The following is a 14,034-nucleotide window of genomic DNA, read 5'->3' on the forward strand; positions in this document are numbered from 1 at the left end:
CCATGTCTGGGAAATGGCTGCAAAGGTGTGCAAAGGCTCAAAGATCAGCCTCATACTGGATTTTCCCTTTATTTAAAGCCAGATTAATACAAATTAAAATACTAGTAAATAACAAATTTCATAAATACGGAGACGATAAATGGCCAGACACCCCCCGTTCCCCCCCCCCCCCCCCAAAAAAAGAGAGATCTGCAAAAGAAATGTTTTTCTTTGATTTTATTTCACAATTTGATGCATTTAATGTGTCCTTTGTTATAATACCACACACAAATGTCAACTGGCTAAAACAATATAAAACATAACTTCCACAATTTTCCGTTATTTATATTATGTACATGCACTCATATATTTAGAGGCAAAGAAAGAAAAATATCTCAGGCCATCTCTCACTCTCAAGTGCACTTTCATTTATCTTTTTTGCTGGCTGAGAGGCCATTCCAATGAAGATCCCTCAGCTTCAGTTTTTCCACGTGGACTTGAGTTTGGACTTCTTTTTGTGAGCACTGTGGCATAAAATAACTGGGTGGACGGGGCCAAAAACAAACACACAGCAGTAGTTTATAACCTTTACGATGCAACTTTTCTACACAGCATGTTTGGAAGGTGATGACACACTGATGTCAGATGGGCGTAAAGTTTGTTATGGTGACAGTTTCTCTTTCAGGTGTTTTTTTTTTTTTTTTTTTTAACACCATGTGGTTTCACTGCAATAAAAGATTATCAAGGGTCAAGGGAGGAACCAAAGGCCTGACTCAAGTGCCTTATTACTCCGAAGTCAAGCCATGGAGGCTGTGTTTTCAACAGGGGGTATTTGATCCCTGTCAAACTTGTTTTGGAAAACTCAAATACTTTTAGCGGCCTTGGTGGAAGTCTGCACTCTCTCCCATCCTGCTGCTTCTTGTTACCCTCCTAAGTGCACGGCTTAGCTGAGCACATAAGAAGTGCCAGGATTGTCTTTTAGGTGCATTTACGTTTAGATGGTTTTTGATGGGTCACTGCCAGTTTTCTTTAAGTGCTTTGTGCCAGATGGTATGCCCGTGTATTTGTCATGATAATGAAACAGCGGGCCGAGAGAACAAAGGAAGAACAGACTCCTGTTGTGCTTCTGCTTTGTCACAGTGAGAGCCCACATTCATGAAACACTATCTACAGTACTCCTGGCCTCTGATGGTTTGATAAAGCGTGTAAGGTTACCAAAAGGGCAAATCTCTGCTGAACATCACACTGAGTGGGTTGGGCATGATGTCTTACTTTTACAGCTCTGTCAGCACATTAGTCTCAGCAGTTTCTTTGGAGGCATGACCAAAACTGGATATGGATATTACACATATTACAAATGTCATACTGACAGCAGGATTATCAGTTATGCACTGACAATGCATAAAGACTGGATTTCATTTTTTTTGAGGACAGGTAAAATGTATGATATTACTGAATTGTCAAAAGAAGGGAAAAGAAAAACAGGCCCACTTGTAGCCTGTATCAAAAAATATATTTAGAATATATTTAGAATACTTAAAAGTGGATTCTTATTGGAGTGGTCCTTCAGGTGCTGCCTGCCACCTGTTTGTGAGCTCTCGGTTCAGGCTGCTCAGGCTGAGTCGAGGCCACCTCTCCCCTCTATGTGGGGGCAAACTTCTTGGCCTGCGCCCTTACCCTCTTCTCGTAGTCCATCCTGTTCTGACTGAATGATCAAACGAAAAGAAAGTGATACAACAGCATTGCAACCACACTAATAACACATCATTGTTTAAAACACAGGTGTGATTTCCCCTTAAAGCTTATAACAGTGTTACTATATTAATTTTAACTTGAATACATAAGTGGCCTTTGGCAAATAGAGGCCTGTTCTTCCTGTAAAGAGGCTGGTGCAGTTAAACATGCACACCTGATAATGTAGAGAGCTAGCATTTGGCTTTACAAGGGTTCGCCACAGCGGGTAGCTCTCTGTGTTTGATTTAGCAGATATTTTTAAGCCGGATGCCCCTCCTGATGCAACCCCAAAAGAATGTCTATCTCTGGGGATCAGTCACTTGTTAGGCTAATTTGCAAACCACAATCAACTAAAAAGCAAATGTGGTTGTTAGTAGTTATCATGTCGCTATCGAACCACATGACATTACTTAATAATATCACAACATTGCTTAATAAAAATAAATCATTTCTTTCTTGATTCTTTTTTTGTAGGATCCACTGAGTAAATCAAACAACCACACTTACCAGTAAATTGTGTAAGCTTCCGCTTGTGCTGGATCTTGAATGTTGGGCTCATTCAGCAGCTCCTGGATTCCCAGAAGAATCTAAAAAACACAGCAATACAACCATAATTACATATAACTTAAAAGCAAAGCAGCCAACTCCAATGCCATTAAATTGAATCATTATTAAGGAACACATGGCTGTATAGAGAAATTACAGATGCACTCCTTTTATGCTCCAACACTGTGAAAGTAATGAGTTTATTAGTCACAAAAACGAAGCTGCATTCACGGTGAAGTATGGAGGACGGGACTATGAACACAGGAGCCTTCAAACCTGTTTGATGGTGATAGCAGGTCTCCAGTCTTTGTCCTCCTCCAGGATGGACAGACACACAGTGCCTGATGGGTAGACATTTGGGTGGAATATCGGTGGCTCAAACTTGCCTGAGGACAAATTATTGAAGACAAAGTCGTACAATGAAGCACGGGAACACTGACGACATCGGCCACAAAGTACATTAGAATCACTATAAGAAACCATCATTAAGCTGGGCATACACTGTGCGATTTTTCCAGTCGCGTCATTCAGCTCCTGCTCAAACTGCACGATTGACTCGCAGGGGTTAGAAGTTCGTAGGTCACGATGCAGGGTCTCACACTATATGGCCCGATGCTCTGATGCGACCTGAGTGCTCACACTGTGCGTCCATAAAAATGAAGGTTATAACAGAAAATCTGTCGCTCGCTCTCTCTGTCTTTCACTCACACAGACACGCACACCACCACCATCAACTTTGCTAAATTGCTAATGAAAAACACTGATCAGACAGCTGTGATTGAGCAGCAATGTAGATCCAACTATTTTCACGGTTGTTGTGATCGTGATAATTTTGTGAGGCCACATCGAAAAGGCTCGGATGAGCTTTCCAAAGTTCTACAAGTGTCTCCATCGCTTGTGTCCAGATCACACGCTGCACTGCCATGGTACTCCGTCTTTTTCACCGACATTTATGTGTTTGCGCGTGCGCAGTGTGAGCGGCTGCGGTGACACCCTCACGACCAAGCGATTGATGATCGGGAGCTGGTTGGGAGGTGTTAATCGCTTCTCGTTACCCCACGTATACTACACAATGCACGACGCACAATGAAGGCCAAAATCGGGCCGATCACCAAAACGGTCGCACAACTGAAAAATCGGCTCAAAATGGGCCAAAAAAAAAAAAAAAAAAAAAAAAATCGCACAGTGTAAGCCCAGCATTAGTTGGAACTAAAAACACAAGAGGCTGTGTGAAAGTGAATTTACACAATAGTGTTATTTTCCTTTAATTTTGTCTCAAAGATCAAAAACAGGCCTTTGAGTAAATCATGGGATTGTAGCACTATCGTAGCACTGTTTCCCAACATCAGAGAGGGACATTTAGGCATATAATATACAACATGTGCTTCAGAAGTTAACAGTACAATGACACCAGGGAATTCTGGGATTGAGCATTGGTTATACACTTTCAAATCTTATGTTGTGACTAAAAACATGACGCTGTCTTATATATGTAGAGATGATACAGTTATTTATTTTAGAGTCATGCTTTGGCCAAAGCAGTTTACTGACCACACCGGCTTTGTAGCCCGACGCTGTTTTTAACGTTTCTGCTTCTGCTGTCTGTAACTTTCTAACACAGGGGTGGGCAATCTCAGTCCACGAGGGCCGGTGTCCCTGCAGGTTTTAGATCTCACCTTGGGTCAACACACCTGAATCACATGATTAGTTCGTTACCAGGCCTCTGGAGAACTTCAGGACATGTTGAGGAGCTAATTTAGCCATTTAAATCAGCTGTGTTGGTTCGAGGACACATCTAAAACCTGCAGGGACACCGGCCCTCGTGGACTGAGATTGCCCACCCCTGTTCTAACATCAGACATTACACCGAGCCCTTCCTTTTTCTAACCATGTATCTTTTTCATTGTCCTAATGGATTATTTCTGCTACAAAAGCTTTTATATTTTCAAATAAAATAACTTGTAGTTTTCCTTTATTTGTTTGCAGTGTTTCGTGCCATCGCTTTAAACTTTCCTTTAATCCTGTTCTCTTTTTGTCTCTAATGTGTGACTTTCTGTATGAATTTAATGTTCTGCTTTTTTCACTTGCTTCTGTAAACCCTGTTTTTAAAGGTGCTGTTTGAATAAAATTGTTATTATTATTACAAACCGAGAGTGGAGAGAAGAGATAGGAGGTACTCACATTTGGGTGGAGATGAAGGGTAGTCATCCTTGAACAGCATTCTGAGTTTATACAGTCCTCCTTCCCACAACGTCTAACGAAGAAGAACGAAAACAACTGTGTAAGCAAAGTCACTGAGAACATTCCAAGGCTATTTAACAACAGCAAAGGAGTCTTTGGGAGTACAAGAAAAATACATACAATGTTTTAAAAGCATAATTTCCTAGATGTTAACACCAACTTTGCCTTCACAGTAATTGTTGCCACTACTTGCAAAACTCTTGACTGTAAAGTTTTGTTATTAAAGCGTGTGAAGAAAAGCAATGTTACTTTTTATTTGAGAAAAGAGTGGCTTGACGTTGTTTTGATGATTTAGCCTATGTGTAATACTTCCAAAGAGAACCTCAAATAGAAGCAAATTACTCATGTGTCAAATGTATCTGATCAGCAATGAAGACATCCTGTAATTTAGCAGGTTTCTGTCCTGCATACACAACTGTAGTTATACTAAAGCATAGCAGAGATTTCTACTTATCAAAAACACAAGAACATGTAGAGATTTCAGACAAAAGAGGAGACTGTAATTGCTCTCACTGATCTAGGACTCCTGGTGCTTACGTGCATGGGCACATGCAAAAGGCTCAGTGTGATCCTGTTTAGTACTAATGTGCAGACAGGTTGGGTAATAAAGTTGGTGATGGAAATGGGGTTTGCATTTTATGTGTGTGCACACAAAGTTTGTGCTTAAAATCCAGCATCTTAGAAGGCCTCCTGCTGGTTATTTCCTACTCTACATCCAGCTCCAGGTAACTTACTCCTTTTTTCCCTGGGATGGCACACTCCCAATTCATCAGGTTCATGGTCCCATCTGGATTCTTAGTGGGAACAGCAACAAATCCCTGTGTGGTTTACATGACACGCAAAACATCAGCTGCCAACCCGAGTCTGGTTTGTGTCAGAAACACTCACAACAGTTAGTTTCAAAAACACTGGACATGAAGTTGCTGCAGATGACAGATGCTTACAAAAGGGTGGTCTTTTCTCCAGGCTTTGCGCTCCTGGGACAGTCTGCTAAGAGCGATGCCAGACATTGCTGCTCATCAACGCCCCCCTGTGGAAAAACAACCCCAAAACAAATTGATTAAAGGCGAATCGTTAACAGGCGGGTAATGTCCTTGTTTCTACTAAAACGGCGACACATGTTTAGCTTGTTATTACCACAAGTATGACTTGTTTATGAGTCCTGCTGTAACGCAACTCTAACTGCAGGTGAGCTCCCACAATGCTAACAAACGCTACACATGAATCACCTCGCATTACTGTGGATCCGCTGTCTAATAACATCACTTCTAGTAAACTCACCTCGTGTTTTATTTGACTAAATACCAAAAGTGAAGTTATATAAGTCTCAAAAGTGGCTTGTTTGCTTCGCTAATGCTAACGTTGCCCCCGTTACGACGGCGACCGAAAAAAACACACCCTTCGACGGTAAAAAAAAAAAAAAAAAATACAACCGGGCTAGCTAGGCTACTAATGACCAAACCGGAAGAACAGTTTCTTTTATCAACATTACTAAAAACACTTTACTCAGATTACACTGAAGGAATTTTTCCCACAGTTTTGTAAAACAATGTGACTCTGAAAACCGTTTCGACTTGCTAGCCTATCGCGAGGAAGGACCCCAATTTGTTTATCTCGTTAGGACCTTCAGGCAGCGTAACGGGCAGCCTAATGACACACGTCAGAGATGACGTGATGCGTAGTTCACAGCCGTCTAGTGATTTCATCCTTTTGAGTCACGTCCAAACCCAAAATGCATCACCGGTCACGTCACGTTTTTATATTTACTTTAATAAAAAGCCACCTTTGTCTGACTGATATTCATATCACCTGGATAGCATCATTACTATCAGTCATAGTTTTATTGTGCATCATTCATATCTGCTTATCTGATGCATGATAAGCAGGGTATTGCAGATGCACCTCTCCCAGTTTTATCTTGTGTGATCCGAAGATCCTTCCAGGACAGGTGAAACCTGCTATTTGTGTCTCTACCTGCTGGTCTTCATAAATCTTTACATGCCCAGAAAATGTCCCAGGGAAAGCTGTCACCTTTCAGTGCACAGGCTCTTGAGTTCCTCATCCTATGGACAAAAATTATGCTTATGCTTCAGCGGGAAATATATGTTGTAATGTAAAATCGAACCTAACGTGCACCTCCTGAAAAATGTAACTACAGTTCCAGTTAATGCAGCCTGGAACTACTGCGATTGGCCTGTTCAGCATCGTTGACTCCTCCTGAGCATTTCCAGCTTGTAATTTGCTGCAGTATGAAGAATAATCATAGCACTGATAAAAGGACTCACAAATATCAGATTCCTGGAGGGAGATTGCTGAAAGATCCAGAATGCACATGAAGGAAGGTACAAAGAAGTGGAAAAACCTGACAACTGCACAATAATTAACAAGTAATGCACCACACATGAACATAAATGAAGACAAACACGTCAGCCACTTAGGAAGTTGATTGTAGGCTCTCCAAAGACTCCCCGCAGAAATCCAATTAGCAAATTTTGTTTTCCTTCCTTATGAATCTTTACAATAGATTAATTTAACCTTCATATGATTGCATGTAATCTATATCACAACATACCTTTAAGGTCAATATATATTAATGAGGGTCAAAATAAAGAGCAAGAGTGATGTATCTGCTGCCAGTTACAGAGCCTAAAGTTTGATTCATTTTTAGACAATGCGTTCATCTGCTGCCTCATCTTCAGCCTGAGAAGAATCATTTGAAATGAGCTGTTCGTTCCTTTTCGCCCAGTTGGAGCGCTCTTTTATTCCGGACTCTGCATTTTTTTTTTTTTACCTCAATGAGACATAGCAACAGCTGACATCATACACAATGGCTAAGATTACCCCATCGCTACATTGTTAATGAGAAACAAAGTGCTACTCGAGGAAGAATAGAGTTGGAATAAATATATACTCTGATCAATTTTTTATGAAGCTTTCAAAACAGCAGTCCTCATGATTGATTTACTCATTCTTTCTCAAACTGTAAATGCGTATTAGTGCACTTACACTTCCCGATGACCTACATGGTGTGCACAGAACAGCTGCACGTAGCTCATCCTGGCGTGAGCTATAATCCATAAACTTTATTTTGTAAATCGGGCATCTTTCCAGACACCTCATATAAAACTGCAGGAACCGGCTCAAACTGGTTTCCATTTCCTCTGTGTCAGCAATCCATTTTTTTTTTAAAACGCTGTGCATGTTTTAGAAAAAGCTGCAGTATTTTTAATTAGATTTTTATTATTATTATTTCTTGGGTGCACAATAACAATGAATTACAGTGAATTACGTTTTCAAAACTTGCAACTTTTACACAGTCCCATGAAGTGAAAGCAAAACATCGAGACATTTTAACCTACCCCCCCCCCCCCCAAAAAAAAAAAACAACAACAAAAAAACAAAAAACAAAAGCCATGATCTGAAACAACATGTTTCCTACAACCCTGCGAGGTCGCCTGAGGAAGCTATATCTGATCAACAGCGAATTTTGCCCTGTGTGGCCTTCTAACAAAGCTAAATATTTACTTTACTGGTTACCCAATGCACGTTTTCCTCCACCTCGTGAGCTAGACTTACTTTTAAAAGAAAAAGAAGATACCTGTGGTGATACCCCATCAAAACGGAAGCACATAACATATTCTTTTATTGTAATGGAAAACTAATGCATCACTGTTGGTTAAAGAAAGAACCAAAACAATACATATGTAGTGGAACTTTAGAATGTTACATTTGCTTAAAACATTAATTATTCAATTATTTGAAAGGTTTCTTACAGCTGAGGAACCTTACAACCTATAGTGTGTATAATATACTCAGGAAAAAAAAGGACGTTAAGGCGTAGGTTTAAAGTTCAGGCACAATCTGCGGTCCCCGTGTTGGTGCTGTTCCTACAGCATAATAATGCATGTTGCTCGAGGACCATCAGTGCAAGTGACCAGTTACAGCTCTGCGACTTTGAGAAATAAGATGGGGGAAAAAAAACCAACATTTTTTATTGAACTCTAACTTTTAAAACTATGTAAAACAAATATGGGTGTGTCATGGGGGAGATGCAGTGGTTAGAATTGGTGCCACATAACAAGAAGGTCCTGGGTTTGGACCGACCTCTTGGGGGGAGTTTGGGTGTTATTCACCTGTTTTTGTGGGTTGTCTCCAGCTTTCTTTCGCAGTCCAACAGTCCTAGGCTAACTGGCAATTCTAAATGTGCCGGTGCGAACATGACTGGCCGTCTGTGCTGCTTAGCCTTAGACCTATCGAGGGTGTTCCCTCTGCTTCTTGTCTTGACACCTGGGCTCCTGTTAACCCAAAGCAATTTGTCTCCCCTTCATAACATTTGTGAAAAAATTTGTTCCTAAGCCTAACTAAACAGTTCAAGCCAACCAAGCTGTCAGATTGCTCTTTATGTCACCTCACATGACTTTTGAAAGCCAAAGTCTGAAAGCAATCACCTCACACATCTATGCAACTGGTCATTTGGGATCGTGGTCCTAGAGCAGCACTGTGATGCTGTGGGAGAAACACCAACACGGTCAGGTCAGATACACCTGTAGCTTATCTCTCTCTAAAGAAGTGACTTTCCCCTCACGCTTTCTTTCCCTCCCCCTCTGAGATAATAAGCTCTGGTGATGCCTTTTGAAACCATTCACACCAGGAACCATCATAAAGGCAAACCCCGGGGTGCCCAAGCAGGTGGGCGGCCAGAATGACTTGACACGCCGTGACGCCTGAGCCGCAAGAAGCCCAGAACGGTCGCGTCATGTCCACCCCTGCATCCTTGAAAATCTTAGCCAGGCTCTCGGTATCCTTCACCTTTCCAGAGGGATCCAGTAAAGTTGTATATGGTATGTTGATCGCTCCGGGGTAATGTCCAGGCAGTATGTCTGTGACCGGGAGAGAGAAGAGTGAGAAATTTAGGGGACGTATCAACATGTGACAGATTTTTAGCTTAAATTTCTTCCATAGCTTTTAGCCGTATCTCCTGGACGTCATCAGTGGATGTTTGCTTCAGTGTGAACCACCAAGATAGAAGCTGAGCAAACAGTATCTGCTGGTTATCTGCATGTGGCTCAAGAGCTGTAATTAGCAGCTGAAATAAAATTTGGGTGATGGCTTTCTACACGGCTCACAGTTTCTATCAGCAGCTGCTTTGTGTCCCAGTATCCCTGAGCTGAGGCAGCCACGTCAACCCAATCAGCCATCCAGCCATTTTATTCTACTTTTTCCAATGGGTAGGTTTTAGCCTATCCCAGCTGTCACACTGCAAAAGGCAGGGTGTGAGGTAACGGTGCTAACCACTGCTCCACTGTGGAAATCTCATCTGATATCCAGACAAAGCCGAGCAGGGTCGGGCTTGGGAATATCACAAGCTCAGCAGTGTCAGTAAAGGCTAAATTTGTGCCTATTACACAGTGTATCCAGGTTATTATAGTTTTGTATTCTTGTACTGTATTCGTTTTATCATTTCATTCACAGTTTTTATTTTCAGTTTAGTTTTACTTCACGTCCAGATTGGTTTTGCTCGTGACAGTTTTTTTTTTGCTTGAAAATATTTTGTTTTTATTAGATTCAACATAAAATCTGCTTTCCTTAACTATTAGAACACAAAGGGCGAGATTCAAGAAGTTAAGAAAAATATTAAAGGACAAATGGGCACTTTAATCACAGTCATGCAGACATTCCCGGTGCCGATTAAGATCCATCTGCTCATCTCCCCAGTAACACTTTACAGTTCCTGGGGCATCCCGATGGTACCTGGCATACCCAGGCCATAGGGGATATAGAATCTCTCCAGCTGATTTTGGGTCTGGGGTCTCCAAACCAGGTGGAGCAGTGTTTCTGGAAAACTTCCAAATGGAAAACTACAGGATCCTAACCAGCTGCCTGAAACACCCCAACTGGCTCGTTTTGGCACAAAGGATCAGCTGCTTCGCCCTATCTCTGAGGGTGAGCCAACCCGCCCTGCACGGGACACTCATTTCAGCGGTTTGGATTGCCAAACGTTTTCTGCAGTTTTACTTTATTTTAATAATATTTGTTTTTTAATTTATCAATTATCATTAGATTTTTTTTCTTTTCGTTTCACATTCCGCACCTACTTCAGATTTTACTTTAGTTTAAGTTCACTATAGTAACCTTAGTGAAGAGTTATGTTCAGTGACAAAAAGCAGGAGCAGAGGGCACGGCCACCACAGGGCACGGCCTTTGATAACAGCCAAAGGTTTCCAAGATAACAGCCAGTGTATACGGAGTACCTTAAAAACACCTCTAAAAACCCAGTGCTGTGTCAAAGGCAAAGATTGCTGAAGCTAATTTCTTTTCCTGCACTTTGTGTAAAAGTAGCTATTAAATAAAACGTGCTGATAGTAGTATTTTTGAAAGCATGTTCACTTTGGAGTATTGCACACAGCACTGTGTACACGATAAATGACAGCAGCAACAGTCTCATCTTTCTTGTTTTGATGCAGAACCCTACATGTTGTAACTTATGCTCAAAGCTGTTTTTTAACCCTTGGAGAACTAACACGACTGACAGATAAACAAACTGTTGGCCTCTTCTTAAGTTTAAACGCTTAAAGTCTGACTCACCCTCCCGGGGCTCTGGCTCAATACCCTTGAACCTGCCAGGAGACCTGGCGTCCACAACCTGAACCTGCTTGGTTCTGATGTTTTCCAGCACGTCCTCGTAGCTTTTAACCCACGACTGGTTCAGAGTGGCCTTAAACTCTCTGATCTCCGGCTTCAAGTACTCGGACGTCACCGGATAGCCGTCAGCCAGCCAGTTCTTGAAGCCACCATCCAGCAGCGACACCAAACTGTGCCCGAACAACCGGAACATCCACCACACGCGGGGCGCGCTGTACGCCCCGGTGTCGCTGGTGTCGTACACGACAACGTGCGTGTCATTCCCGATGCCCAGATCTCCCACATACTGCGAAAAGTAGCTGGCAGTTGGCAGCATATGATCAAACGCAGAGTTCTTGTCGGAACATTCGTCCAAATCGAAAAAGGACGAGCCCGGGATGTGCTTCTGCGCAAACTCCTCTATGGTGTTCCGTTTGACTTTCGGCAGGTACCAAGAAGCGTCGAGAATGCGAAGCTTGGGACCGATCAGGTTATTTCTGACAGCATCTGCCAGCCACTGACCTGACACCAGAGCACGGGTCTGAGCCGCCATGACGTTCCTCTGCATGAAATACAAACCCGGAGCGCTAGAGGGATGTCACTGTGCACTTTTGTTGTTTTTGAGGAGCGAACAAGTTCGGCACGTAAAGATCATTTTGAGAATAAAGTCGCAATTTCGAATTGCAGTCCAGATGAAGACGGTTAATTTAAGACTAACCGCCTGTTCAGCGGCTCATTAACGGAAATATCTAATCATCCAATCACATGACAGCAACTCAGTGCACACAGGCATGTAATGTAGACATGCTCAAACTAAGCAAAATGAGGATGAAAGTTTAATTCAAGTGACTCTGAACATTAGACACACTGGTTGGTCTTTGTATTTCACAAACTGCGTCCACAACCTTACGGTGTACATTTTAGGAGTACAGCTGCTGACCGTGTCCATTTTTGACCATAGTGTACCCACCTTGTGGCGACAGCAAGTTAACGCACCACATCATCTCAAACTGGTTTCTTGAACATAACAATGAGTTCACTGTACTCCAAAGTCATCACATCCTTTGGTATGTGGTGGAACTGGAGAGTCACATCATGGAAGTGCAGCAACTTTGTGACACTATCATGCCAATAAGGACAAAAAATCTGGACTAAAATCAAAGAATCAGAAGCGTCGTAACTTTTAAATTAGAGTGTTGGCGCACTAGAATAGCTTCAGTGTGTTTTCCAAGAGCTATTTCCTATTTTGGTGTCTGATGATGGTGATGCAGTGCTGCATAACACGATGGTCCTCCCATAGAAGGTCTGCTGGGCGGAGATCTACTGACTGAAAGCCTCATTTTCATATTCATTAAATCACTTCCTGACATCTCGTGCTGTACTTGTTGAAGACACCAGGACAGAAATGATTCATCATGTAAGACAAAGATGACCACTCAGGACACCTTTGCACTGATTTGCAGTCACCCCTTCCTGTTAGGTAAGAGTGTTAATCATTTTAGATCACTGGCTATATACAGCTCAGTTTCATCTCAGGTAGACTGGACCAGTAAATCATTTACCTCATAAACTATATTTTAAAAAAAGCAGTACGATTTTAAAAGGTTAAGCTGGATGTACTAGTAAAAGACACACCCCTTACCTTACTTGCCTAAAAAATTACCAGACACTAGAAGATGTAATTAAATTCTTTTAAAAGTATTTTTCTTATTTAACAAGTAGTTCATTGACAAAACAGAAGATGGAGAGTCTGAGCTTAAGTGCACTTTAAAAAATATATAAGTCACTTTTTCGACTGATTCGACTGCATTTTTCAAACTTTGCACAGCACCGTCATCAATGAGATTTCCCCTCTTTGGTGGGACAGTTTCTTCTGTTCCTTCTTCTTCTGTTATGAATAAATGTCTTTATTAAGCACAAAACGTCTTATGCATCTAATATTCGTGTGAAAATTGCCCAATAAGTACTTTCTTGCTTTCTGAGTTTAAAACCGAGGTCACAATGAACTAAAGAACCTCAGAGTCAGATTTGTAATCTGATTTTATTTTTATCATTCATAAATCACAAATAAAGATGATAAACATTTCTAAATAAAGTTGTGTCACTGCTTATTTATCCTCAAAGTTTGCTTTTAGCCTCTGAGAACCTCTCAGACGAGGAAATACACGATGGAGGGGCGCTGGCATCATGTGAGCAGCCAGCATCATGTGACAGGCCGTCACACTGGAGCCACAGAGCGGCTCACTCAGGTCCACCTGTGACCTCAAAGAGCTGCTTTAGCTCCTGCGTGGAAAGCATCATGCGGTCACTATCAAGGCAATTGGAAAAAATGCATGAATTTGGAGTCTTGGATGCGACCTGGTTGGACGCCTGTAGGATAAAACACTAGTTTACATTTCTGCACACATCTGTAGCGCTGTTTAGTCAGACATCCACACACTTTACATGTCCTGCAAACTCTTTTTCATAATCAGCATCACATGAAACAGTTTATGGTAGTTCCCCTTCCAGAATGTCTCACAGTCTTGTTGAGTGTTGATATACTGTAGGTGGTATTACTGCAAAAGTGACACTGAATCTGGTTTTTTTTTTTTTACGTTCAACAGTAAGAGCTCTGAGTTTTCATGATAAAGAAAATTTCTGTCACTCATGTTCTGAACAGTCTCCAGACTTTGGTGACTTCGTTGGGACTCTCTCTTTTTCTCATAGGATTGATGCTAGTTCAGCATTAGTGTCTTTATTCAATAATTTAATAATACTTTAATGATCTCAGACACTGCAGGTGACTTTCTGTATTATTCTACAGTTTTCATGCTTTAATGTTTGTTTTTAGCCATTTGTTATGTACAGGTCGTCCACAGGTTCAGTCCTGTCTGCTGTGCTGTATGCATTTAATTAAAAATCGGTCTAATT

At 41.6% G+C, this 14,034-nt stretch overlaps 2 protein-coding genes across 2 annotated transcripts; both read right to left on the reverse strand.

The window, feature by feature from the left end:
- Positions 1-545: 545 nt before the first annotated feature.
- Positions 546-6,115, reverse strand: LOC134626006 (SUMO-conjugating enzyme UBC9-like). The gene is made up of 7 exons (XM_063471456.1): positions 5,782-6,115; positions 5,445-5,530; positions 5,235-5,318; positions 4,441-4,513; positions 2,536-2,645; positions 2,221-2,300; positions 546-1,684 (listed from the first exon to the last, which is right to left on the reverse strand). Exons 2-7 carry the CDS (start codon positions 5,508-5,510, stop codon positions 1,621-1,623), a joined length of 477 nt encoding a protein of 158 aa, XP_063327526.1. The 5' UTR covers positions 5,511-5,530; positions 5,782-6,115; the 3' UTR covers positions 546-1,620.
- A 1,605-nt stretch (positions 6,116-7,720) lies between these two features.
- mpst (mercaptopyruvate sulfurtransferase) lies at positions 7,721-11,805 on the reverse strand. Its single transcript, XM_063470546.1, has 2 exons — positions 11,086-11,805; positions 7,721-9,380 (listed from the first exon to the last, which is right to left on the reverse strand). Exons 1-2 carry the CDS (start codon positions 11,687-11,689, stop codon positions 9,082-9,084), a joined length of 903 nt encoding a protein of 300 aa, XP_063326616.1. The 5' UTR covers positions 11,690-11,805; the 3' UTR covers positions 7,721-9,081.
- Positions 11,806-14,034: the final 2,229 nt, after the last annotated feature.

The sequence above is a fragment of the Pelmatolapia mariae genome, linkage group LG4 (genome assembly GCF_036321145.2).
Source record: "Pelmatolapia mariae isolate MD_Pm_ZW linkage group LG4, Pm_UMD_F_2, whole genome shotgun sequence".
Lineage (NCBI taxonomy): Eukaryota > Metazoa > Chordata > Actinopteri > Cichliformes > Cichlidae > Pelmatolapia > Pelmatolapia mariae.